This window comes from Telmatherina bonti (assembly GCF_933228915.1).
Source record: "Telmatherina bonti genome assembly, chromosome: 16".
In the NCBI taxonomy this organism is placed as follows: domain Eukaryota; kingdom Metazoa; phylum Chordata; class Actinopteri; order Atheriniformes; family Telmatherinidae; genus Telmatherina; species Telmatherina bonti.
The window spans coordinates 14,277,976-14,305,465 of NC_136614.1; the positions used below are offsets into that span (position 1 = coordinate 14,277,976).

At 39.5% G+C, this 27,490-nt stretch overlaps 2 protein-coding genes across 3 annotated transcripts in view; both read right to left on the bottom strand.

Moving 5' to 3' along the window:
- Positions 1-977: 977 nt before the first annotated feature.
- Positions 978-8,650, bottom strand: lrp11 (low density lipoprotein receptor-related protein 11; the record flags this gene model as incomplete). Its single annotated transcript, XM_079255727.1, has 9 exons — positions 978-1,132; positions 1,210-1,302; positions 2,252-2,308; positions 2,402-2,569; positions 3,322-3,510; positions 4,259-4,384; positions 4,516-4,657; positions 5,783-5,940; positions 8,107-8,650. The coding sequence occupies 9 exons, from the start codon at positions 8,648-8,650 to the stop codon at positions 978-980; spliced, it is 1,632 nt and encodes a 543-aa protein (XP_079111853.1).
- Positions 8,651-9,653: 1,003 nt separating this feature from the next.
- map3k5 (mitogen-activated protein kinase kinase kinase 5) overlaps positions 9,654-27,490 on the bottom strand; it is a 73,109-nt gene continuing 55,272 nt past the window's right edge. The window contains exons 16-30 of one of the 2 annotated variants that reach the window (XM_079254948.1): positions 26,298-26,425; positions 24,932-25,068; positions 24,274-24,379; positions 22,753-22,910; positions 20,513-20,690; positions 19,782-19,799; positions 19,150-19,327; positions 17,599-17,767; positions 17,282-17,467; positions 16,323-16,428; positions 15,044-15,287; positions 14,821-14,933; positions 13,920-14,041; positions 13,292-13,368; positions 9,654-11,431 (exon numbers count right to left, since the gene is read on the bottom strand). In XM_079254948.1, coding sequence (XP_079111074.1) covers positions 11,371-11,431; positions 13,292-13,368; positions 13,920-14,041; positions 14,821-14,933; positions 15,044-15,287; positions 16,323-16,428; positions 17,282-17,467; positions 17,599-17,767; positions 19,150-19,327; positions 19,782-19,799; positions 20,513-20,690; positions 22,753-22,910; positions 24,274-24,379; positions 24,932-25,068; positions 26,298-26,425 — 1,981 coding nt within the window. In that variant the 3' untranslated portion in view covers positions 9,654-11,370. Of the gene's footprint in view, positions 11,432-13,291; positions 13,369-13,919; positions 14,042-14,820; positions 14,950-15,043; positions 15,288-16,322; positions 16,429-17,281; positions 17,468-17,598; positions 17,768-19,149; positions 19,328-19,781; positions 19,800-20,512; positions 20,691-22,752; positions 22,911-24,273; positions 24,380-24,931; positions 25,069-26,297; positions 26,426-27,490 lie in introns of those variants that run through there. The other variant, XM_079254949.1, reaches the window with a different exon arrangement.

The window sequence follows — 27,490 nt, forward strand, 5'->3', positions numbered from 1 at the left end:
TGATACCTTTTGTGGTTTAAAAAAAAAAAAAAAAAAAAAAAAAAAAAAAATATATATATATATATATATATAGGAAAGAAAATGCTCAGTTCTTTGTCAATATATCCCAGAATTATTATTTTAATCTTTGATAAACTCAATACCACATAAAAGACTGCACGTTGAGGAAACACATCTGCACAAATTCATATATTTATAACCTGTAAACTACATGTTTGCTTGGTAAAGAAAATACTACATTTTAGACAGGAATATAAATTAACCAATAGAATAACTATGGCTTGTCTTATGCTGAATTCAAGAAGGATTTCTTGGTTACAGTGGTAAGCTACTTAAACAGGCACTCAAATGCAGAGGTGGCAATTCCTGGTCCAGAAAATAAAAGTCCTGCCATGTTTTTGGATCTACCTGTACATTAAGAACAGGTGTTTTCACTAACAGGCTTGTTTACCTGGCAAATAAACTTTGCTCATTAAATTCAGCTGGTTTGGTGACTGGTCGGAACAGCCGTCGGACAGGACTTTTACTTTCTGGACCAGGAATTGCTTCATCTGTCCTTCCAGCAACTCAAGATAAAACATGCAGCACAAGCATGGCAGGTTAGTGCCACATAGTGGCAGAAAGCACATTTTCTGCACCAGTTGTAGGAAACGAGATCACAAATGTCTGATATGAGCATAAACAGTGGCAAGAAATATTGATTCATGATAACCGAGACAAAATGTTTTTGTTTTTTTTAAAAACAGTATTAAGTGCTGACAGGTCTAACGAGATTTCTTGAAATAAATATGACAGAAGCATCTGAATATGTGTTTGTGACTGAGTGGGATCAGTGGGCAGGTGCAAGTCAAATATTCATGACAGCGTAGCGTTAAATGTACCAACCTGAAATAAAGATAAGTTCAAGATACTGGGCTGGAAGAAGTTCAAAGTGTCTGGATCTGCCTTGTTTCATGCTTCTCTGCCCAGCTGACTGGCTACAGGTACATGCCGTTGATGAGGTAATCTGACTCCTCTGTAGTTAGAGGTCGTGCTTTCTTCATTTTGTGGCGGACAAGTCTGAGACGACAACCGATCATGAGCAGCAGCAGAGTGGTGATGAGTAGGCCAAGTACCAGAGGAAGGATTGCTCCTGGAGGAGAAAATTAAATTTACAGAAAGTTTGAAGGATGACCTGTACAGCAAAATTTTACGTTCTAAAAACATTACCTGACTCTGGACCTGGATGTCCTCCCATCGCTGAAATTGGTTTGGAGTGTTGAACGTCGCTTTCTGTGTGGCTTTGGGAGATTTTAGAGGAAGCTACAACAAAGATGAAGCTTAGGTCAGGAAACAACATCTGATTTATCTCAATCCTATTTTTAAAATATAGCTTTACTATACGGTGTTATTCAAATAAAACTATCAGTGTAATAACTCCCACCATAGCGGCTATGCTTTACTGGTGAAACATCATCTCACTCCAGCTTCATTTTATTCATACAAGCACATACAACACATGTGCCTTGCTACCTGGAACTAGCATTTGCACTGACTGGGTGGCTTATCAGGTAAACAATTGATAAGCCACCGGAGGTCTTCCTGAATAAGTGCAGCTGTACATGTTAATCTGTCTTTCCTGTCCTCTACACCCCAACCAGTCGAGGCAGATGGCTGCCCTCCCTGAGCCGGGTTCTGCTGGACGTTTTCTTCCTATTAAAAGGGAGTTTTTTCCTTCCCACTGTCGCGTCATGCTTGCTCAGGATGGGGGATTGGATCGAAGTCATGATTCGATGCAATCAGTTGGTTTCTATTATAGGATATGTATGAATTGGCTTGAAATGATGTGTATGTAAAGTTTCCTGTGACAACATTGTTGTGAAGTGGTGCTATACAAATAAAGCGGAACTGAATTGAATTGAAATGATGCAAAGGCAGACAAAATACAATTTTCACAATACGGATTTAAAAACTGTAAAATCCTATTGTGTGTAGATAGATGTAGCAGGCAACATTGGTTTTCAATAATTACATTGCAACTCACTAAATCAGGTTCAAGATTCAGAACAACAATTAGCATACATACAAGAAGATCTCAACGTTCGGTGTGTGGGTGTTACTGCACCAGGTTCTCACACTACATGAATAAATCCAGCCAAATAAAATACAGGAAAGATGAGGTGAATTTAGGGGGTGGGGATGACTGGCTGGTGATAAACCAAATCAGATATACAAAACACTGTAAGAAATCCAGAGAACAGGAAACATTTACCAATCTCAGTTTGTTTGGTGACTGGAGGCGCAACGCTTGCTGGTCTGAAAGCTGGACCTAAAAGATGTCATCAGTATTAACATTAGCTTTACAGGTTGCTGCAGTCACATAAACATTGCAAAATAAACTGACATGAAGCAGATTTCTTACTCTTCTGTATGCATTCAGTGACACAGTCTGATTGCTGGAGGAAGTTGTTGTGATTTCCCTGGCAACCGCCGTACAGGAAGTGTTTGCATTCACCTGCCTGCTGGTCGTAATACCACCGTGGGAAGTTGCCTTTACACGGCCCCACAACTGGAGCTGCTGCACACGGATCTACAGGAACAGAAACAACACACTTGTTGTTCATTTGTTCAAATTTTCTGTCTTTTCTTTAATAGAGCTACTCCATTTGTTTAGGATATTTCTTTTAACTATTGAATAAGATCAACAGTGAAAATGGAGAAAATTACTTGGAATGGTTGGTGGAAAAAGAAAATGACACTGAACTACTTTAATAGTTTCAGCAGCTTTGTCAGCAATATGAGATGTTAACTTCCCTTTTTTTTTTTCCCTGCACTTCTTTTGGCTTCATCCGCTGAGTTTTGTGCAGCTCTGCCACATAATACCTATGGTAAATTGCAATGTCCAAAGAAGGCCCTTTGGCCAGCCTCGGTCTGATTCAGGGATCAGATGGCGGAGGGGACAGAGGAGCTTTGTTGCAGCACTCAGAGAGGATGCAGGCACAGCGTTGCTTTCCTAGGGAGTGTAGAGTGGCCCGGTGGCTTTGCCAGCATTTTGAGCACAGTGCCATGACTCAGCGGCTGCCTACAGGCACCATCTGCTGCGAAATCCAGGCACAAGCTAAAAACCCTATGTAGCCTCTTGCAAAGAAAAACTGCACTAATGCCACACACAGGCAGGGTCGTATTGTTAACCAAAAGAAACGCCTGCAGTTTCAAAATTATTGGAATTACAACTCTTACTCAGTACTGTAACACTACAAGGCAACAGCAATACATCTCTGGGCAGAAATGGTAAGAGAAGTAACAGTGTGAATAAATAGCTTTGAGCATCAACACCCCCACCTTGACTGAATGAAGCCTCCTCCTTTCTTAGCAGAGGAGCAGCCTCGCTCCTGTCCTGTGGTGACATGTTGGGTTTTTTTGGTCCAGCTGGGAGCATAGAGGCATCATCTGCCTGCTCTGTGTGGGTTACAGATCTCTGAGGACTAAGCAGATCTACGGGGTGGGTCACCGACTTACGGCTGCTGTCAACTGAGAAAAACAAAAAAAAAAAGGGATTTATAAATTCATTTTCAGGAGTCTCAGGGCTGGAGCCTAGCTCAGCAATTAGAAAGCAGGAATCTATCGTAGAAAATTTGAAGATTTAGATGATGTTTTTATGAATATTAGACGATAAAATACAGTTGTGCTCATATTTATTCATACCTTTTCAATAAAGAAGGAAAAAAACAGCTGCCTGTAAAATAAGCTGAAATTGACTAAAGTAATAATAAATAAAACATTTATGAAAATAACTTTATTTTCTAATTCTGGTTCAATAGAAATATTTTTTTGAAAAGCAAACAAATGAGATCATTTATTACATCTTACATCACTCATAAACTAATATTGTGTTGAACAATCCTTTAATGTTTCCGCTCCAGTCAGGTGTTTTCTGTTCCTCTCAGTCAGACTTCTGCACCTGTTGACAGGTATTTTGTCCCACTGTTCAACAGAAAAGTGCTCTAATTTGTCCAGGACCAATTTGTTTGTTTGTTTGTTTTTTTCTTCAACTCAATTAAATGAAAAAAAAACAGTGTCTTATATTACTAAATTGTATTTTTGCTAATTTTTAGTTATTGTTCCTTTTTGTAGTCTCCAGTTATTTCAGTGACTATTGTAAATTCAGCCTTTTCTCTAATGAAAGGGTATGAATACATATGAGCACAACTGTGTCTCTAAATATCACATTGCTCATTAAGACATGCTATGACTGAAGCGCAGAACAAATATTTCTTACAGTTTGTGCAGAAGTCTTCATCAGAACGGTCCGGACAGTGTTGCTTCCCATCACAAGCATAGGAGATGTCAATACAGCAGCCGTCATCACACTTGAACTGGTAGTTGGAGCAATGACCTGTGCACACTGTGGAGACAAATTTATTACGACCCCCCTTCCAGCACACCTGGCAGACATGTCAATGTTTTAAACCTCAATGGAAATCAGTACAGCAAACCGAATCAGCACAAAGAAAGGTGTTTTGGTGAAGCCTTCACCTTCTGCTTGGTGTTTCGGTGCCAGAACGGTGATGGAGACGTTGTCTGAGCTTTTTTGTCCTGTGTTATCAGTCACTGTCATCTGAAATGTGTAGACGCCCTCCTGCAGACCGCTAACCTTCAGCAACCCTGGGTGAGTAGCCTTCAGCACACAAACAAAAGCTTACTTATTCCTTAAGGTCATCCGTTTCAGATACTTTTCATCTGCTGCCAACGGTTTTTAAAACCAGCCACTTCTTTTGTCCTCCTCTTTCCTCAAAAACCCTCAGGACACACCGCACACCACGCTGAGATATGCCAAGTTTTTAGCACTTTTGGAATCAGTTTGATGGTGAATAATAAAATCTTATGAATGTCAAACTGTGTTTTTCATTGATCCAAATAAAAAAAAAATGTAAACAAAGCATGCACCATGGTTGCAAGTCATCTCTTGTCTAAATTGCTAAGTTGTTTGTTACGTGTGGGAAAAGCTGGTTTGTTATTTGAGCCAGGTGCCTTGTTTGTGTTCGAATCAGCAGCAGTGACTAAACAGAAATCTCACAGACAAAGCAAATATTTACATAAAGCATGTTGAAAATATAATTTTCCTTCACCTTAATGTTGTGAACAGAGTACCAGTTTTACGGTGCTTTGCTTTTGGCAGTGTAGACATAATATGCCCTGATCTCTACTCATAAAGTATTGCAGTGCTCTGCACACAGGCTGCCCTGTTGACTTAACTAGTGCAAATATCTAAATGCATTTTGTTCAGTGTTGTCTCTGAGGACGATCACTTACTATTCATAGAGCAAAAGCAAATGTTTGCAACAACTGATTCAATGAAGAGGGCTTAATAGAGCTGTGTATGTGTGTGGTTTACTTGTGTTGGGTATGTTTCTCGTGACAAAACACTGCTGCTGCAGGAACTACACTCTTAATTCCCAGCTGGATCCATTAAGTTGTAGAATTTGTAGGTACTGTGAGGTACCCTCTGTCATTTCAGCAGTTCAGATGATGAACAATCAACAGAGAGGGAGCTTTTTCTATCTATCTATCTATCTATCTATCTATCTATCTATCTATCTATCTATCTATCTATCTATCTATCTATCTATCTATCTATCTATCTATCTGTTTTATTCCGTTTTAGTTACACTCCAAACTGAATCCCAGTGCTTTCTTTTATTCTTCTGTTGCATGTTTTGTGTGTTTTTGTGTATTTCAAGCATTATGCTGCTCTGAAACTGGTCCCACTCTGGGATTACTAAAATCTAAAACTAACACTGACCTTCATATTGATGGCTGTATCTCCTTTGACTAGATTCCATTCAAAGTTAGTGATCCCGTGGTCATCCACACTGTCCCGGCCATCCAGCACAGCCCAGTCAGTTGGAAGCTGGATAACCACATCCTGTCCAGCGTCGCTGCGAGGAGGCTCATCCACTTCTGCAAAATAAACCCACAATTAAAGCAAACCCCAGTAAGTGTCTTTTGTTTTTTATTTTGCTTATAACAAATGAACCTACATGCAATAATATTGTGATCAGTTTTGCAACTAAATCAATGATGCTGATGTCAATAGATGCTCCATAAAATGCAGGAAGTTGAAAATAAGATCTTGAATACCTGAAGATGAAGTGTTTGTATTAATTCAACAGAAAACATGAAAAGAGTGGTGATGGGAATTGACGTTTAGCTTGATTGATCCTTCTGCTTTTAATTAAGTGATAATGTAAAATGACTTTGATGCACCATATCATGACACTGGCAGGCTGAACTATAACTACTGACTGCTTTAACTTGAATTTAGTTTCTGATTATTTTCTTTGTCCATTGTTTTAGCCGTACAGTTGATGAAAGCAGTGAAAAGATGCTTTTAATGATGTAAAAATTGAACATGTGTAATTTATTATGATACACAAGAGAGAAATAAAAGCATCTTTTCACTCTAAAAAAAAACCCACAAACACAAAAATATGATCACTTTTATTGATTGTATTATTATCAGTGGCTGATGTAATAAAAACACCTGTCTTTGCTCTCAACACTAAACTAATTTTGTAAGACAAGAGACAAAAAGACAAATCATTAACTCAGCCTTCCCTCATAATGTTTCGTTCCAAAACATCTACTGACATGCCACTGTTACAAAACTGACAGAAAAATGTAATAATATTGAACAAATACGATTAGATGACACATTTACAACGAGCACGACTGATATTATTTCATATTTACCAACCTTTTTCTAAATTCCAAGAAAAAAGAACCAGAAATAATTCATATTTTTGTTAATACCTTCTTAAACCTTTAAGAAAGCTTGGCATTGATATTGTTTTAGTATTGCTGCACAAATATCTAGGAATTTAAACAGCTGACCCCTCCTTTAAACCTCATGAAAATCTGGTGGAAAAATGAGCTGAAACTCCTTTCCTTTTTCTTTATTAGTATTAAGTTTTATGTTTTATTTCAGGCCAAAATGAGACTTGTCCTACCTCTGGTTGGAATATGGATAAAGCTTTGCAATACTTACAAGCCTTATTAAACTAAGATATTGTTTGCTCCATTTGGATTGTCTGATTTGTCCACTTGCAGACTAAGATGATGGTATACAAAGCTATTCTTGGTCTGCATTCCCCATATTTATAGTCAAACATCACTCAGGACTGTACAGGAAAGTTATTCTCCTCACTCCCAAGACTTTTCCTTTAACAATCTCTGAAACCTGCACTGAAGTGGGGAAAAAAGCTCAGAATCAGATGTGAAATCAATCAAATTTAGTTGGTTTCATTCACCAAATAGGGTCTTAGTAATTGCTGGCAGGAACACACCTCCAAGTTATATTTGTAAATGCACTGAAATGCTTATATATTAATCACTCCATAAGTACAACTCATAGTCCACTTTTAGGCCAGGAAAATGAACTACAACAATGCAATTCACTTTTTTTTTTGTATTATGGCCTAAATGACGTGTTTATGGAAAAATAATTCTATACTTTGTCGCTAACCACAAGGTCTATAACAGGCCTACTGCTGCTTGACCACATCTCATCATCTATTAATAACTTTATTAACTAGTTATTTATTATTTCAATACTCAAAATGAATCCACTTAATATTATCTACAGTTCATGGGGGTTTGTGGTCAGCACGTGGTGTAGGTAATAGGGGTGGGAAAATCGAATAAAAAAAAAAAAGAAAATCTGGATTTTTTGGCTTCACAATTTTAAAAGCGATATTTTTTTTTAAAAATTGATTTTATTTAAAAAATCTTTTATTTTTTCTTCAAAAAAATATAAATAACCCATCATAAAATTTAGTCATTTTTATTGTTTTTATTGATCTTTTTACTTTTCCTTATAGCAGCAGAATAATAATCTGGCTACTGTGTTGCTGTTTTTTTTTCCCTCATTGAAATCAAGAAAAATGACGAGCAAAAAATGAGTTTTATACTTTTTTTTTGTTTTTTAATCAACAAAAATCAGCAATATCAAAGAATTGTGAGAATCGCAATTTAAATCGAATCGGCACCCAAAAAATCGGAATCGAATCGGGACAAAAACATATCTTCACAGCCCGACTAGGTAATGGTGTGTCAGCAGATTCCCACCTTGTCTATCATCCCCATCTGGAAGTCCTTCTCTGGAAGACACAGCCAGGTGTCCCAGCGTGGTGTTAGGAGTCCGGCTGTATGTGGAGAAGCCCTGCTGCGGAGCGAAGGAGCAGATGTTTCTGGTCCTGTAGGTGCAGTTGAACAGGTAGCAGCCCAGACTTTCTCCAGGCTGCCTCAGGTCCTCCTGGACCACCGCCACGGTGCAGTGAGGCTGCGAGCAGCAGGCGTGCACGCAGTCCTTCCAAGTGTACACCCCGTCGGGAGCCAGCAGGAAGGTGGCCCCTTGTTCGATGGAGGCCCGAGGCCGAATGATGCGCTCCACAGCCTGGCTGAAGTCTCCCACGCAGGAGTCGGTCGCATCGCCCACCCTGTACGCCTGGTCCTGCTGGAGCTGCTTACGGAACTCCTCCAGGAGCTCCTCCACGCCTGATATTTTAGATTTTAAGTCTGAAATCGGTGAAGAGCGAGCGTGGATGCGGTTTCCGACGAACAGCAGCGCAGCACAGGCGAGCAGCAGCCGGGGATGCTGAAGCAGAGCCATTATGTTCCCGCAGATAAGCGACGTCTCCCTCCGCCTCCAGCCGGCCGCCCGCTCAGGAAGATCCCCCTCTGAGCTGCTGCCCTTCCCACCTTCACGGTTTGATGCTACACTTACATTAAATGCGCAGTTTGACGTAAATATTTCTCTATACGAGGCGAAACAACGACAGAAACTGTCTCCTGGTGATGTCATCCGTCGTTGTCATGGTGAGGGGGGAGACGGTCGCGAGACCAGGGAAGGCTGACGTCAGAAGGATGAACAAATATGGCGAGGACCAGCTCACCTGTTGCAGCTATTATTACCAGTTTTGTTTTGTTTTTTTCCTTTTTCTTCTGGTTAGATGGAAATAAATAGTTTGTTCTCAAATGTGCAAAAAGTTGATAAAGAAAAGAAGATTTTAATTAAAATCGTCCTTTTATTTTCTTCAGTAAATAATTCTATTAGTGTTGTTGAAATGATAATGAATAAATGATTTTTTTTTTATTATTATAATACTGATTAAATGCTTTTAAATTAAAAATATCAATTTAATTCAGTAATTTATTTCAAACTTATAATTCTTCAATGAGGTGGCCGATCAGTAAGATTAAACTGGGAAATAACTGGCACATATAAGGGCACAATCCAATGTCACTGGCTCCCCTTTGTCATATGATATTTTGTGTTTCTCCGAGTTCTAGTTTGTAGTTTTCCTTGTTTAGTTCTCTCATGTCGAGGTTCCTGTTCATTAATTCACCTGGTTTGATTTTCTGATTTGTTTCACCTGTGTCTCTTTTCTTCTTCTGTGTATGTATACCCCTTGGTTTGCACTGTCAGTTGCTGGTTCATTTTGTTAGTTTTGCCCTCACTTTGTTCATGGATTAAAATTACGTCTACTTCCTGCATCCTGTCTTCCCGTCTTCTGCATTTGGGTCCTCATCTCCACAGCAATCGTGATACCCTTGGCCGGCCGGTGACATTTTTTTTTATTTAACTAAGAACATTTTGTGACACAATTCACAGCTTCAAGATGAAAATTTTATTGTAACAAGATGACACAAAATTTTAAGTCTTCAGATATGAAACAAAATGGACACAATGCTTCTGATTATTTCCCCATTTCTGACAACATAGTTTATAAAAGAGGCTTCTCCACATAAAATTGGTTTACATTGCTGATTTTGCAATACAACACATGTTTGACTGAAGGTCCACAAGCTACATAAACAATTTAGTCAGTGTACAACAACAAAACAGATGATCTAATGACGCACTATTTATTATATACTAATTCTTATCTCCTATGATCTGTGACTCTAGAAAATACAATAATATACAATTCATTTTTCACATGTTCATCATAGACTTGGTCCAATGCACATGAGGATATAACTATGTTTATCAATATCTTATACAAAGGACATTTAGACATGTTAAAAATGGTACACCCAAAACTGTTAGATTTTATATATCAGGATTTAAGAAAGAAAAAGGTCTTTAAAAAAGATAAATACCATTTCTGATTAAGAGCAAAACATGACACATTGCAGCATGTCACAGTTCTCCATATTTGGAGAAAACAAAATGCAGCAACTCAGCACAGACACTTCTTACAACTGTCAGGTAGTGATGGTTTGGGTTTGCAGCCATAGGACCTGTTCGCTATGCATTCAGTGAGCCGTCAAATGAGCTACAACAGAAGGGCTTACAAAAAGAAAATAATCGAGGTGTCGTAACGATCAAAGTCCAGATTCTAACCTCAATAAACCAAAGCAATGACATAAGGAAGAGTGAGTCCAAATTCCCTCACAATGATGCAAAACTGATAACATTAAAAAGAGAATAACCATTTCAAGTTATACCTTCTAAAGGTACATTGCCAGTCATTCAGTGGACATTTATTTTCCACACAGTGCTTCTATATTTAGGCTTAATTTTTGTAAAATAAATAACAAAAGTATGTTATGTTGTTGTTAATTTGTATTTATTTGCATTTCACACATTACTTCTCCAGATTACTTCTCTGTTTAATCCTGATATATAATACATTATGAGCTAAAAAGAAATGAGTTGTACTGTCTTTTTCACATGACTGTAAATGTCTCACAGAATTTTATAACACAATATTTACATTAGAAATATTCTCAGAAAATAAAAACAGATAATTCATATTGTATAAGGAAATGTAGGGAAAAACTGTTTAAATAAATCTCAGTTTGGATAAAAAATAAAAAAAAAACAGTAAGAGGGCATGCACTGACATCCTTCAGATTACAATAATTAAATTAAAATACATTAAAATAAAGTAGTGATAGGAGCCCATGACAAAAATATTAGTACAGCTGAAGCTGAATGTAGTATTTTGTATCTCAGGCTTGTCTTGGAAAATGGTCAGTCTCCAGTTTTGTAAACACTGGATCTTGTAAAGACACAAGAAAATATTTTTTGACAGTTCTCAAGGTTTTAATAAAAGATTTTCCATCAGATGCAATTTTAAATGCACCTGTAACAAAAATTGTTTTGTATCCATCAGGCATAATAAAACTAGTGGCACTTCTTTGTAATCCCAAAATTACCTTAAAATCCTCAATTCAAAATTTATAAAATACTCAAGGAGATTGTTATGTCGTTGTAAAGTGAGCAGAGGATCTTCTCCTGAAAGTATTGTTCCTATAAATACTGAGGTAAAGAGGAGATGCTGAGTTGTTGGCTTTTCTGAGTGGTTATTTCCACGTAAGGCCTCAGGCTGGCTTCTGCCTGTAGTCTGTGATGGCCTTCCACAGTTTACACAAGACGCCTCCTCTGACAAGACAGAGAAAAGACACTGTTAGGTTAAAGCAGGGGTTCCCAAACTTTTTCATTAACGACAACAGTGTCGAGCCCCCCCGTCCTGTCAAAGAAACATACTAAGAAATGCGTCATTAGTTTAGTGACTGTATTGTAGTTAAAACCATGTCAGTGTCAGTATTATGATCAAATCTTCTGCTTTAGTGTGAAACATTTTAAATCTTTTCAAACTTCTTCAGGTGAGCAGAGTTTTCAATGAGACGGATGCTGCTTTTGTAAAACAACTCTGCTAGATATCATAGTTTTTGTTTTATGGTTTATTTCCATAGTAATTACAGGTTCTTCTTTGTATTCAGGATGAAAAGTCCCCAAGTGGTGTTGGAACTTGTTTGGCTTCAGACTTCATTATGTTAGAATACAATATTTTGATACATACTAAAAACTGTGGTCTCTTCATTACTCATTAATTATTACTATTACTTGACTGTTACCTGGTCAAGCAGGAGCAGATACGCTGCATCATATTTTCTTCTCTTTTTTTAGTACTTGAAGTCTCTCTTGTTGATTTATAATCATTCATTGTTGGTACTTTTACAAATTTGTCCAGTGCTAAAACTCTCAAGTTTTATTTAGCCTTGCAGTGCCCCCCTTGTGATAACCCTGGGACCCCCAGTTCGGGAACCATTGGGTTAAAGTATACAGAGGATAATAGACCAACATTTTTATAACACAGTCTGAATCAATACTGTATATTCAATGACATTTTAAAATGATTTTACATTGTTTCCAAGAATTAGAAAAGTTTTTACAAACAGAAAGAGCAAGATATCAAATATTAGAAAGTTTTATACATGTACAGTGCAAAGTAATAATGTTTTAAGTTTAAGAGAACAGTAAGATTAGCAAAAAATGGCTTTGAAATACTAAACATGTGCAATATTAGTGGTGAAAAACCTGGACAAGCAACTATCTGTGATAGACTAGTGACCTGTCCTCTTGCCCAGTAATTGCTGGGATAGGCTCCAGCTTCCCTGCAACCCTGACTTTGACTAAGGGATATAGATAATAGATGGATTTTGAATATGTTTCTGAAAGTTTGGCAGTCACGAAAGGTGAAAAGTAGTGGAAATGGACGCTTTTCAGTGCACAAATCCACAGCTGCAGTGGCAGTTTTGGTGCATTAAAGTAGCTTGCAAATGAACATGAAAGCATTTTTAGAAAGAAAGCATTGAAAATACATACACTTTAAGTTTATGTATGTCAGGTTTTAACTGTAAAACCTGAATACAAGAATTTCACCTGCAACTAACTTACTATTTTCAAAGAAATTTGGCGAGAGGGTCACACCTGTATTTTACCGAGGTAGGGTGTCCCTTTTCTTTAAGAGATCAACAGTAGCAGTCTCTGTCTTTCATTAAGGGGGGACATTAAGGGGGACATTAGGGGTCAATTAGATGACACAATTCTTGATGCCCAATAAGAATGGGAATTTTTAAAAAAAAGGATTACAGACCAGGACAAGATGACTTAAATGGGCCATAAAATCACCCACTGCCAGGGCAAATTACATTTGGAGAATTACACTTGGATAAAAAAAAACCCCCACAGAGTTGTGTGCAGCATTTCACAGTACTATCAAGGAAATGCTAAATGATTAATTATCAATCAAGTCCATCAGACATTAGATTATGCTGATGATGAAACCCACTAACGTCCAACACCATCGGAAACTGCAGGAAGCTGTTGCAGCTTCATTTCCACGTTCTTATTCCGACTGCTGCGCGGTAACAATATGTATTTTTGTGACTTGAAACTGAAAACAAAAGTCACACTGTTAGAAAAATATATAGTTGAATGACAAATAGGATTTGATACCTCAGTCTCAAACTTTTCAGATCATCTCTTGTTACGTCATGGAGGATGTTGTTCAATGTGTATTGCTCATTCAGTATCTACAGAGACAAAATGAAGGACATAAGAGTATAAGCTCATGTACCTAAACTAAATACACACTTAAATGGATTTTAACACACATCCACACAAAAAATGTGACATTTTTTCTTACATAAAGGGCTTCATCAAAACAAAACAAAAACAACAACCACCACACACTGCAACCTCAAAATTGGCATATAAATCTGGCAATGAACAATTATTTTATTGCAATATTTATCTTCTTTAATTCTCTTGTATTGCTTTGGCTGATTATGTACAGCACTGTGCTTAACTGTAGTTGCTTTAAAGGGCTTTATAAATGAAGCTGAGTTGAGTCTTCAACTCCACTCAACTTTATTTATAAAGCACCTTCGCACAACACCAGCTGCAACAAAGTGCTGAACATTAAAACATGTAGAGAGATTAAAAACAGTAAAAGTTAAAGGAATAAAAAAAAAACAAAAAACAGTACATAAGAGAGAATAAAAAGCTGAATCTCAAACTGGATAAAATGCCAGATCGTAAAAATGCTTCTTTAAATGAGTCTTGTGCAGACGCAGAGACTCACCCTGTCTATGGAGTCTTGGTCAGCACCATAAAGCCTCAGCCAGCTGCTCAGCTCGGGGTCTTCATGTCTCTGTGCAGGCTGACTTCTCTGCCCCTGCAGCCCATCTGATGATGAGGGAGCATCTAATGCAAGGACATGAAGCAGATCCCTTCAGTGCATGGCTCTATTTAATCTAGAAATAGTATGCTTTACATCATGTTGGCAGGGCTGGTGCTGAGCAGTGATAACTTCTGCAACTTTCATCTGGGAACATCTGTTTCCAAAGGAAAAACACAGCTGGTGCCAGTTTGCACCAGTAGTGGTGGCAGAACACTGTTATTATTGCTCCTTCCCAGGTTCTGATCTATTTAAGAAGGATATAGCATTCAATTAGATGTTCCATGGAAACGTTAAAATCTCATATTTTAATTTTGTCTCATGAAGATCAATGGTGATCATCTATGATAATCATATATGGTTGCTTAAAGTCATTGCTTAAAGTCTGGATGAGTAGTTTGCTTATATAAAAAGCAGGTGATCAACATTTCTGCAAGATGCAACTAAATGATCACATTAACAAGTCCAAATCCATAAGTCACCCAATTTGCACCTCTGATAGGTGATTAATCAGCTTTCATTATAAACTTTGCTCATGTCTTGACTTGAATAAATTGCTAATTGAGCTTCTAGCAAAAAGACTGAAGCATCACCGGAAGTTTTCCTTTCATTTTATTTATGTCGTGTAGATGTTTTACATGTATGTTAGTCTATGTGATGCAGCTCTGCAGAACCTTAGTAAATTACAATTGCTTGTAAAATGCAAATTCAACCTAGAAGAACCAGGAGTGTTCAGGTTTTATAGACAGGGGGTGTAAACCTTTATGTTTTTTTTTTTGGTTTTATGTTTTCTGAAAGTGCAGACCTGCGGGCTCAGATCGCAGCTTCAGTAGTCTGATCTCTTGCTCTCTCTCCTCTAACACTTGTTGCAGGATAGCCTGATACTCTCTCTCTTTTTCCAACAGCTCCTCCAGTAACCTGAAACAAAAACATTCTTTTAGAGATGATCACATGTGTATTAATCATCAAAGCCAGTAATATTCTGGTTTCTATACGACTCTGCAACCTAATGAGATGTCTGTTTCTACCTGCTGGTCTCCAGCTTCATCCTGCCCAGCTCCATGCTCACAGACCGCTGAGCATTGTGGGATTCGTGGGAGACGGTGGAGCTGAGCGTGCTGACACCTGATGTGGCCACCGTGTCATCGTGAGCGTTGACGGCAGGCGCCCGACTCTGGTGGGTGGAGTTTCTTACAGGCTCACTGTCGTCATCAACGTCATCCTGATCGGCCGGATCACTTTCTGAGGCCAGACTGAAGTGAGGCCTCAACTCTGAACACAGACATAATGTCACAAAGGTTGAGTTTGAAATGAAGAGATTGTGAGAATTCAGAAGAAATCTGAATAAATAGAACAAAATGCAGAAACACAGCTGTCTTCTCTAAAGGTGAGCTTTTAATGGTGATCTGTAGCATTGTGGAAAACCAAAACACTGGCCTGTGATCTGAAGAATCAAAATGTTCATGTCTTTCTCTGACACACACACACCATCTCAGCTGAGAACATACAGTAAGAAGCCGACCGACTAGCTATCAGCACACAGCTCAAACACTGAACCGCTAAGCAGCTCAAAAGATGGGAAGATTTTCTGCTTTCAAACTGCATCAGTTTGTTGAGATGATGCAACTTTGTGTAAAAATGTTCAGTAAAATGTCTAATATTCAGCTTTAATCTGTGATATTTTACATTCATCGTGATTTCATGCTGAGTTCCAGCTGCTTTGGGAACAGGGTTGCTGTGGCAGGTGCTTGCTTTAAAAACGGTGAAAGTTTGTGTAATATCAGCACAGGAAAGCATGCATTGCATATCACTGAACTCAGTCGGTACCTGGAACTGTTGCAGTTTGATGTGGATTCTTTTCATGCAGACAAACATATAAGCTGCATGTCTGTAACGCATAACAGCATCTTCACTGAAATGTGTTTTTCCAGATCAGAAACTGGATAAGTTAAATGCTTGGCGGCTGGTTAAAATAAAAACAGTGTTATAAAGGGAAAAGCAAAACAGAACTTCAGCTAAATGTAGGAGCAAAAACATCAAAACACATAAAGCTACAAGTTTCACCATATCCTGTTTACTCTCTATTGTGTCTGAATAGGAAAAAAAAAACACGTCTATCATGCATTTTACCCATCATCCCTTCATATCCTGCCTCTAAACCCAGCTCTGGAAGAAAAACCTTCTCATCACACGAGCTTCCAGACAAAACCACCTCCTCAGCTCCTGTGTTTATCAGTCTCTCGTGCCTTGAATGGATCACTCGCAGCTTATTAGAGCTGCTCTGCTTTGTGGGGCTGTTTATGTTACCTGGCACCAGGATTGTGATGGCGGTCTGAACAGCTTTGCGGATGATGTTGTCCAGCGCAAACATCCAGTGAGGCTTGATGTTGTGGTTTCTCAACACCTTGTTCACCTGGAAATACGAAGATTTACAGACAGAGAATGAGAATCGTATATGTAACTCTGTAGATATGTTGTGATTCTTCTCTTAAGTGATCATTTTTTCACCCTATTTGCTAAAAAGAAATGTTTTTAAAGCCCAGAACTTTACTGATACTTCCTAACACTCGTACTATTTGCAGTCGTGCACTACATATTAGAATCCTCATTGTCTTTAAGCTAGATGACCAACAGGAGGCATCAGAGCTTCATCTTCCTCTTCTCTTATGCAATACCCTTTACAAACGTGAAAACAACTGCTCCTTCCTGTCATTTCATCTGCATTACTGTGGGGCACAGCAGGTGAGCCTTTTATAGAAGGTGCAATTACCCCTAACACATCCCCTCTTTCATCGCGCTGCTTAAAGGTTGCAAGTATTTTATAACCACGTCTGATCTCTGTGGGAAAAAAAAAGGAGCAGAAATGAGGCAGCCTGCTGCTTTCTGCTGCTCCTGTGTAATAACAACGTTTATACTGAAGCCTACAGAGCATGTGGGATTTTAGAGTAGCTAAAAAGCACCTCTGTTTCCAAATGGGGAATGAATAATAGAGAGGAAGTCACATGACTCAGATACAGAAGAATAGGAAATGAGCAGCTTGTAAGGAAATTGCTTGGGTTTTTTTTTTTAACCATGCAATTTAAAATTTAACCCCCGGAAGACTGTTATTAATATAAACTGATCACTTTGCTGTTTCAATGTGAAACGAACATTAAGATGTTTTTGTTTTGGATTGCACAAGGTATTTACATGCAGTTAATTAGTTCTTGAGGACTTCTGCAATCGTATCTTTCTTTATTTGATTGTGCAATTCTGTCAACACTTACAGCATCCTGGAAGCTGAACAGCACGACCTGCAGCTGACTGATAGCCGTGCTGTCAAAGTCCAGCTCTAGCTTGAGCTGAGACAGGGTGTTGGCAATGATTTTCCTGTCGGCCATGCGCACAAAGTCTGCCAGACTCACGACGAGGGTGGCGATGTGCTGATGTTTCAGTTTCATTTCCTCAGAGCCCTGGAAGTCAGACAAATCCAGAAAAGTGAAGACTGAAAACTTGGAAATGTTGGTTTAAAAGCACAAGTGTGTTGACTATGATGTCTCACTGTGTCCATCTGACACTCCTGCTGATTTCTCAGATTACCAACCTGTGTGAAAGCCTCCATCAGGTTGGCCACCACCTTGTCCTTATCCTCAGTCAGGATATGGTGAAGCGTAGCTCGCCTCTCACTGTCCTTACGGAGCATGAAGAATCCAGAATCTTTCTCATCTGGAGACGGAGGAGCACTGTGGTCCTCAAAGTTTTCCACTGGAATGCTGAAACAAGAAGTATTCAAACATTTTGGATTTCACTTTGTTCTGACAGTGTGTCAAGGGCTTTGATCTGCAGTAATGTGATCTGTTGTAAAGCTCCAGGAACAGTGGAATACTAATACGGAAAAAAAACAAAACAAAGCATACTCATGTAGTATACGTTAGTAAATACTTTATTATTAAAGGTAGAGTATGTAAGATTTTCAATATTTTCAAAATAAATAAATAAAAAATAACTACAATCATAATTAGACAGTTTTTTTTAAACATGTAGGTTCCAGTCTGTCCATATTTGATGCATTATTAAATTACAAGTTTAATTAATGACAAAGACCCTTCTTGAATGTTTTCTGACCAGTAAAAAAAAGGTACTTTTTTCCACCAGTAGGGGGAGTATAAGCCCATTTATTGCAGAGCGGCTCTGAGCTACAACTCACAAGGGATTCCTGCCCTCATTGGAGCTGGCAAGGAGGAGGGGTGAGGGGGGAGTTTTGCTCATTACTGCCAACCTGTGGTTGTTTGTGGAGGTAGCAGTTTTGTGGTTTTGCTCACGACCTGGTGTTTGCCACATGGTGGTGGAAAGAATCGCCTTGAAATCTTAAATACTCTGCCTTTAAATAGGTGATAGCTAGCTAACAACCATTTACACTTTGCTTTGAGAAGAACATGTTATGGTGCTAAAAACATCCTGGGAACAACATATTCTGTGACTGTGCCAACAGCAATTCTTTTTCTTTCTGCACAGTTTTTCATGTGTGTAAAAAGAGCCGTGGAGGATACACAGAAGCATCCTCAAACCTTCACCAAACGAAGGAATAAGTTCTTCAGAAAGTCCTCAACATTGCAACAGGACGTGTGTGATTTTATTATATGCTATCATATATATGTAACCATCATTTTCTTGAATTTGATGCATATTGCCTTTAGAAGTACTGCTATAATAAATCATTTCAGTGTGATTTAAGAGCTACGGCTTCAATTACTCAAGGTGTTTTTTTTATTTTAGTTTGCTAGAGGAAACGATATACTTGTGTGATGGTACATGATTAGGTGGTTGTACCGAGCTGTGAGTTATAACAAGCCCCAGCAATGTAAAGCTCCACTGTCACTTTTATTAATTTCTCGTGTACACAACCAGTCATGAACGAAGAGAAAAACGACTCCCAGAGGTCGACAAGTGCCACTGTTGATGCTGGTTGCTTTGAGAAACTCCATGGAATAAAAACTATCCTTCCAAAGAGCGAAGTGAACTTTGGATTTCATATAGGCAGCTGCGTTAGTCGAGATCAATATTACTTTCATAAGGTCATGAGTGAGAGTGCGTTACAGTCAATCTAACTTGTTTTTAATAAAAGCCAGCCACAAAAAGGCTTCACTTAGTCTACCTGAGAAACAGGGACTTTGTCCCCTTGACATCCCTCTCACTGTAGCACTTGCCGCTGGACTTGAAGATGAAGGGGTTGATGTTGAGGTCGTTGTCAGGGGAGACGGAGCCGTACTCGCTGCTGCTGCTGGTGTCTTCCACCACCACCGGCACTGGCAGGGAGATACTGCGGATGTACTCTGAAGGACATCCACAAATGCAAGATAAAACAGAGCCGGAGAGCTGCTTGTTGCATGCAAATAATCTTACACACTGCAATGTAGCACAGACATATGGTAACAAAGAGATCTGAAGCTTTTAAAAGGGTGTAACTACTGCTGAAAATCCTAATGCCAATAAGACGAATCTCCAGCAGATTATTCATCATGTTGATGCTACTCTTGCAGCCGTTGTCTTTAATTCAGGGAAGCGATTTCCAAGATGTGGAAACATCTTCTTGTGCAATGCAAGAGTTCTTGGAAAGGGTCAGGCAAGAAGAGCAAGCAGACGGGAAAATGTAAACTGTGGCCTAAATACTCAGTAGCAAGGCAGGCAGATGGTTTATAGAACTGGTTTCTAATGTACAAACACGAGTGGTAGAAATATCAGAAAGGAAAAAAAAAAAAAAAAGGTGCAAAAAGCAAAATGACTCACCTGACCCTGAGGACAGAGCTGTGGGGCAAAAACAGAACTGTGTGTCAGCAGTTAAACAAAACAAAACCTGATTTACATGCAAGGCTGGCAAAAATAAAACATTTCCAAGCAAACAGCCTGCAGTGAGGCACAAGATTTAAAGCTGTTCTGTAATCTTGTGCGCTGGTGACAAAGCACATGACTGCGTTGCTGTCGTGGGGTGGAAACCTGATAAGAAATGAGACCGCTCTGAAATTCAAAGGAATAATGTGCTCATGGGTTTTTACAAAACAGGAACCAAGTTGCATAATGAAAGCTTTGTTTACAAGGAGGAGGACTCCACCAAAAATGATATTATTGCAGTTAATGTTGTTTTTTATGTTGAATAGATCATTGCGTGTTTTAACGTAAAATATCTTTCAGATCGGTTTGCAAAGCCGATTCACGGTTTATCTAGGGGTCCTCTGTGCTTGATTGTGTGAAGCTCAAAAAAAATCTGTAAGCAAGAGACATGTGCAAGCATGCACCAGGATCAGCTCTCCAAGACGGGAAGCAGGAGAAGGTGGATGCTTATTTTCAAGGAGATTCAATATGCTAAATTATGCCTCATCACTAATCTCCTCTTTCTGATGCCAAGAATGCTTAAAGCGTACATCTTTCTTCTTTTCACACAGACTACAGTTTGTAGAGGTAAACCAGACAAGAATAAAAAGCTAAATATAAGTATTGTATAATATGTGAGCGGGACACACCTGTGAGGCTGCTCTTGCTTTTCCTCTTGCGGCTGGTGACGGTGAGAAACTCATCAGTGAGGAGGTCAAAGGCAGTGGCACGCCGATCCGGATCAGGCTCAAAGCAGCGCAGGATGAAGGCTTTGGCCTCTGGGGACATGGACTCTGGGATTTCTGGATGGATCTTAAACATACCAACCTGCCAGTGAAAGACGCAGCTTCATATAAGCAAGGATAGAAAAAGTCTCATGTTTCCATCCTGCAGTTTTACCATGAGGCCAAACTTCAGGACATGCTCCAACACGGTGCAGCAGTTCAAGTTCAACTGCAAGTTTCTCATGGACACATTAACAGTAGAAATGTCACTTGCTGAGGCGGAGGAATGCTGACAACAGATTAACAGGAGTGATCCCTCCCTTACTGCATTCCACAAGGATGAGGGAACATGAAAACTGCACATACAGACACAGCATGAGATCGCTTTAGGGATGATCACTTCAGTGTACCCTATAGGCTCTGTTGGCTTTTGCAAAGACTGAGAGCAGATCCAGGCTTTGTTTATATGCTTTCTTGACGACATATGATGTACAGTAACAAGCTATACCTTCTTGCTGGGATTTACAGCCCTTTAATTGAATCCCATCATATGGAAATTTCTATGGCTCAAAGCTTTGACAGGGGTGTCGTAATGCTTTCCAGACATCCCACAACCCTCCTCACCATCCTTAATGGGCGGCACGTGGTTTAGAACAATAATATTCTGGTGTGGAGCGCTTAAAATTTCCACCCTGAGCAAATATGCCAGAGAAGGTAAATATTCCAAACGTTGTGAGGGTTTCTCTCACAGCATGCTTGCTTTAAAAAAAAAATGTTTGGGCATGGACGGTTGTGGGGTTTCTACTGGGTGGATCATGTTGCAGCCCACAGGGGGGAACACAATGCAGGTTGCACATAAGCTGATCGTTCATATCCTGGCTTCTTTCTAAAGAGTAACTTTTCTAAAAGGTATTAAATTAAAGAGAATAAATGATGTAACTACTGTAGATCTTATAGATTAAGATCGGCTGAGGAAACCTCAGACCGGAAAGTTAAAGTTCGGTAGGTTTCCATCGGCAGCCACAGGTCTGACTAGGTTTACCTTTTTTAGGTTTAAACATGTGCCATGATGGGAAAAAAACATACACATCATAAAAAAAAATCTATTGATGGAACAACCTGGTGACTGAGTAGCTTCAGAAAGTAAACGTCAACCACAGTGAATGTCTAACAAGATGCTTGTTAAAGGGATGAGAAGCGCCTCATTTTATTAAATTTATTTTATTTCCAACAGGTGTTGACTTTTATTTTCTGGCCAGGCAGTGCAATTATCAACTGAATCTTAAAAAAACATAAATAAAAAATAAATAAAAACAAAGGTGTGTAACAAAGGAGCAGCTTTAAAGATGCGTTACGTAACTTTTTGATCTTGAAACACATTTTGGACTTATTTGATTACACAGGGACATCTATCATGTGCATTTTTAGATCTGCTGCTACCCAGCAGCATCCCGAGGCTGAGAAACCGCACTGTAGGACTTTTACATCCGGGACGCGACGTGATGCTGCAGCAGAGTTTCGCTTCACACTAGAAAACACGCTGGCTCTTCTAAACACACACTGTCACTGACTGAGCAAAGAAACGCAAGAAGATTAAAAGAGAGAAAGGGACAAATGAAGAATTATTGTAGGATTGTCTTTTGCTGGCTGGAGAGAGTTAACAGGTCAGGTAGGGTGCAATATGGAGGCTGAATTAGTCGTCGTCGACAGGGGACCCGTGACGGGGAAAATGGCAAAAGTTCTGTAGTGTGTTTTAAAGCAGACATGTTGATCCGCCAAACAATGCATGAAGCCAAATAACGTCAATGACTAAGCCAAACTCCTAACCTTATTTCAATAGAAATATTGTGAAAGGACAATGTCAGGAAACGAAACATCCCAAAACTGATCTGTGGTGAGAAATTAGAAAAAAAATCCCTGTGCTCATGTTCAACATGCTGTAAATGTTTACTTGCTGTCACCCAGGACTTCATACCAAAACCTGTGCAACTCTTAAGTATATAATATGAGTTACATCTCATTTACCTGCATGACTGGACATAAAGGTTAACAGTGTTTTGGGACTCATTTCATTACAGCTATATTACCACTAACATATATGTCTTAACGCTAAAATTGACCCAAACTCCAGCAGTGGGAAAACCGGATTCCTAGTAGTATCTCACCTTGAACATTGCAGCTTGTGGCTCTCCAAGTTCATAAAAGGGTGGTTTGCCAGTTGCCATTTCTATGATGGTGCAGCCCAAGGACCAGATATCTGCCGGTTTACCGTATCCACGAGGCCCCTTGTCTATTATTTCTGGAGCCATGTACTGCAATGTGCCTAACAAACAATCCACAAACAAATATTAATGACATTCAAAATTCATTAAAACACCAAAATGTGATATTTAACATTTGGTCTTTGCTGTTGACCTTAACTTCCAACTCGTACTTGTTGTACCTTTATTCCCATTTTTCCAACACAATCCAACCTTAAAAATTTTTTTTTTCTGATATATCAGCACTAATAATTAACCAATTAGCAAGCAGGCACCAAATATCTAATTTATATAATAAATAAATAACTAAAATGGTGATAATCTAGTCAAAGTATGGAAAATTGATGCACAGTTTTTTGTAATTCCATGCAGCTGACGGTGGTTTGCTAAGACTGTCACAGATAAAATAGGTAACTAGTTTGTACATTCCTCTTTAGAAAATATTTCTATTTGAAAGACTCTTCAGTGAGTCACTGAAACTACGACAGTAACCTTCAACAGCATCTGCGTTTTCTAAAGTATGCTTTTGAGTCTTCAAAGACTAAGGTATAAAGCATGCCACCGTCTACGTCAGGTAGGCGTCATCAGCAGCAGAATGAAAGAACTGATGCAAACGCTCAAAATAGATGAAATAAAAAGTTAAGTCGACAGTGAAGCGATGGTGCAATTCTGCAAATGACCAATCAGGTTAGGAAGAGGTGAAGGTCTTGTGTCAGTAACAGCTAAGAGTCTCAGTGTTGTCCGTTAATCCCAGCTGAGTCCAACGTAACATTTTTAGATCCCCACTGAAAGGACTCTTTTGTTCTATTAATAACTTGCCGGCTGCTTATTTGCTGCATTTAGAAGCTTGAGCTAAAAGGAGGCACTGACACTTTTTTTTTTTTTTTTTTTTTTAGCAAGCATGAGCTATAAGAAGGTGTAGCCTAGTTTCCTTCAGGGTAAGCCTTTGTTTGCTCCAATCAGCAGTCAGATTGTCTACTTCATGGGAGCAGAGCTTTGCTTGGCTGTAGCGGTGCCATTAACCTGTCTGGTCTCACCACAAGCTCATGCCCAACCCAACGTCTCTCAATGGGAGCAGCCAACTCTAAAATTATGCCCCGACTCAGCTAAATTAAGCCTCAGGTTAGTCTATTTTGGGAAGCAGTGGGGTTTTCGCCAGCTTTTTAAGGCTCTACGTCACAGGTGTCAAACTCCAGTCCTGGAGGGCCGCTATCCTGCAGGTTTTTGTTGTCTCCATGCTTCGATCCACCTGACTGAAACTCAAACATTGGTTGAAAAGAAGCTGCTGGATCTATTTGATTTGAATCAGCTGTGTTGGTAAAGGGAAACAACAAAAACCTGCCGGATACCGGCCCTCCAGGACTGGAGTTTGACACCCCTGTTCTATGTGAAGAAGGGAGCGATGTTAGAGCATGGGAGCGGTACCTGTAAAAGTTTCAGTGCAGGGGTTGATTCCAGCCAACCTTTTGGATGTGCCAAAATCAGAGATCTTCAGGACGCCGCTGTAAGTGTTAATGAGCACGTTATCACCCTGTGGATTGAAAAGGCATCTGTGAGAAAATAATCTGTTCCAGGATTATGCTGAGATCAAATGTGGAAAGTTGCAAACAGCTGATTATAATAGTATGTGGGAGGAAGACGTGAAGGTGATTAACATTAACATGGTGCTCGTGATGCTTATGAAAAAGAGCTGCTAACCAGACGAAGCTGCAGGTTGCAGCGACTGTCTGTGATGAGAACATGGTCAGAACTGGCTTAAATAGCTGATGCGGATACAGATTAATGTAAATCTGACCCATCCACTATAAAACTCTGCCTCCTTATAAACAGTTCCCCCTCGTGACTTTAATATGTGACTATATATAGACCAGTGAGCCTCATGGAGATCACCTGTCGGTCACATGATGTGACCACTGGCCAGTAAAGGCAAAAAGTATTTTCCATGTCACGGCGGCTGTCACGCCAAAGTTAATCATAGCAGTCTTACATTTACTACACCAAAAAAAAGTCTAATAAAACTTGTGCCACAAAAATAGATCTGACAGACCAGCTCATCATCATGCAGTAACCTCTGTGCCATCACCTTGATGTCTCTGTGTGCTATCTGGTTGTCATGCAGGTATTTGAGTCCCTCCAGGATCTGCCTTGTGTAGAAGCCGATGGTGGGCTCGTTGTTTTTCAGAGGGCCCCACTTGGACCTCAGCAGTGCAGACAGACTTCCTAAACACAAAAGGATACAGTACATAGGATAGCGTAATTCTCATTTTACGTACTTTCACCTGAAGTAAGGATCACAAGACTGACAAATTATCACATTAAAGGGGTCCTATGATGGTATTTGGAGTTTTCTGAGCTTTCTACAGTGTTACAGTATTGAATCCTCATCAGACATGTGAACGGCACTGTTTTTTATCACCTAAACGCATGTTTGAGTTTGAGTTTGAGTTCCAGCACGCTCTCTGTTCGGTTTCCATGGCGACGAAAAACGCGTCGTTTTAGAGAGTTTTTTCTACTTGGAAATCCTTGTGACGTCCCGGGGGATAAGGTTCGGTGATTGGTTACCTTCTACTGGTTAACAAGGGCATGTACAAATACATCAGGCGGATGGAAAACGTGGGATAAAGTTATTTCCAACAATGGCTGCTGAGTTTACCAAAGAGAGACATCCTGCTGCATTTGTTGCTGTGGGTTGCTGTTTTCCACTTCGTTTTCAGGGTCTGATTCAGGTTCCAACATGTAGGGCTGTATGCTATGTGTTGACATTGTATTTTGTTTTTTTATTGAGTTCATATTAACCTAATCCTTCTGTTTATGAGACGTTACAATGACGGCGAAAGCAGGTGCGGTGCGCGCTCCTGATGTGGTGCAGTGGCGGGAGGCGGGGCTTAATGCGGAAGAGTCTCAATCCACTCGTTTTGCCCGCAGGCTGATCTGACAGCCTACAGAGAGGGTCGGTCTGAAGTAAATAAAGCCATTTGTGACAATAACTCGATCAGTCCCAGCCCTTCTGGGCTCAGAAATAAAAAAAAATTAGCCTGAAATGCACAGAATAGTTCCACTTTAAGGGTCTCATATAGTACAGGGATTGCCAACCCTGGTCCTTGAGGACCAGTGTCCTCCAGGTTTTCCAAGTGTCCCTGCTGGAACACACCAGACTCAGACAAGCTCTGCACATGTCTGCTGATTCACTTTGATTTGACTCAGGTGTGTTGCAGCGGGGACACTTGGAAAACCTGCAGGACACTGGTCCTCCAGGGCCAGGATTGGGGATCCCTGATATAGTATACAACCTGGCAACCTCATAGCCAACATCATAAATAATCCAAGTATAAAAATGCAGATTATGTGTCATTTAATATAGATTAAACTTCCTAAGTAATAAGCAAGAGCAGCCAACTGAACATTTCAGTGTAAGGTTTGTGTTGTGAAGTAATTTACATGTATCTCACCTCCAGGCACCTGCTCCATGAAGATCTTAATGAAGCCATTTTCACTGATAGAGCCCAGGTACTGGACGATGTTCTTGTGCTTTAAATGCTTGTGGAGAGCAATCTCCTCGTGCAGCGGCTGAGAGTACCTGCATTAAAAGAGCAGAACCGTGAAATCCTTAAAAACCACCGGTAAAGCAGTTCGATGGCGTTTCCACTATAGATGAAGCTGCAGCGACACCGATGGATACGACACGACCGATCTTTTTTGTATTATACTTCAAGTAACAAGCCATGACAGCATTGTGTTTTCATAGGCTTGTAATGAAACAGTTCAAGATATGAGCTGTTCACTTATTCTGTCCTTGAACGTTGGTCACATGACACAATTCTACTCATCCATGTGTATTAATGTCCTGTGGAACGATTTGGAGTGTTTCCTTCATGTGGACAGTTTGTTTCTCTGCACGATGAATTGACCTCATGACCAGGAATAAAATGCATTAAATGCAACTGTCATTTGATGCTCTTTATCTCTATGTCATCATCTTATCAGAAACTCATCAGTGTTTCCTAAAAATTATGCATTTTAAAGTATTTGCCAAGAAGGAAAATGATTACGGTCTTGTGTGTAAAACGGTATTTGCTTCTCGGTGAGACATGAACAAGGTAAAATCATGCAGCACTTGCTGCAGCATGAAGTCGAAACTGTTCAGTTTTTCTTTTTGTTTTGCAAAGTATCTTCAGTAATATAGCTAGCTAATAACCTCTTCCAGTATGTTGTTTAGTGTTTTATGTCCTGGCTAAGAAATCTAACTCCTAATAAGTGTTTTTTTTTTGTCCTCAGCTTGAAAGAATCCAGAATTTCTCATTTTCCACCATCAGCAGTTCTTCCATGATGAAAATAAACTTGCTAACGCTTGTTAAGAATATCCCACATAAGCAACAACTTAAACTAAACACAAGAGAGGACTGACAGTGAAGCTTGAGACTTTACTTACTGTGAGTTTAATTGCTGTGTGAGGTTCAACTGGAGCATAAAAGTGCTGGTTTGGAAGTTTAACACCCTGAGCCAGTTCTACACAGATATGTTAAAAGACTGTGCCTTAAAAAGAAATAAATGCAGATTGTCTGAGGCTGAAAAGCAGACAAAGTGAATGTAAGTGCTTCAGAATGAAGCTATTATTTAATCAGTTGGATGCATGGTAGCTGAG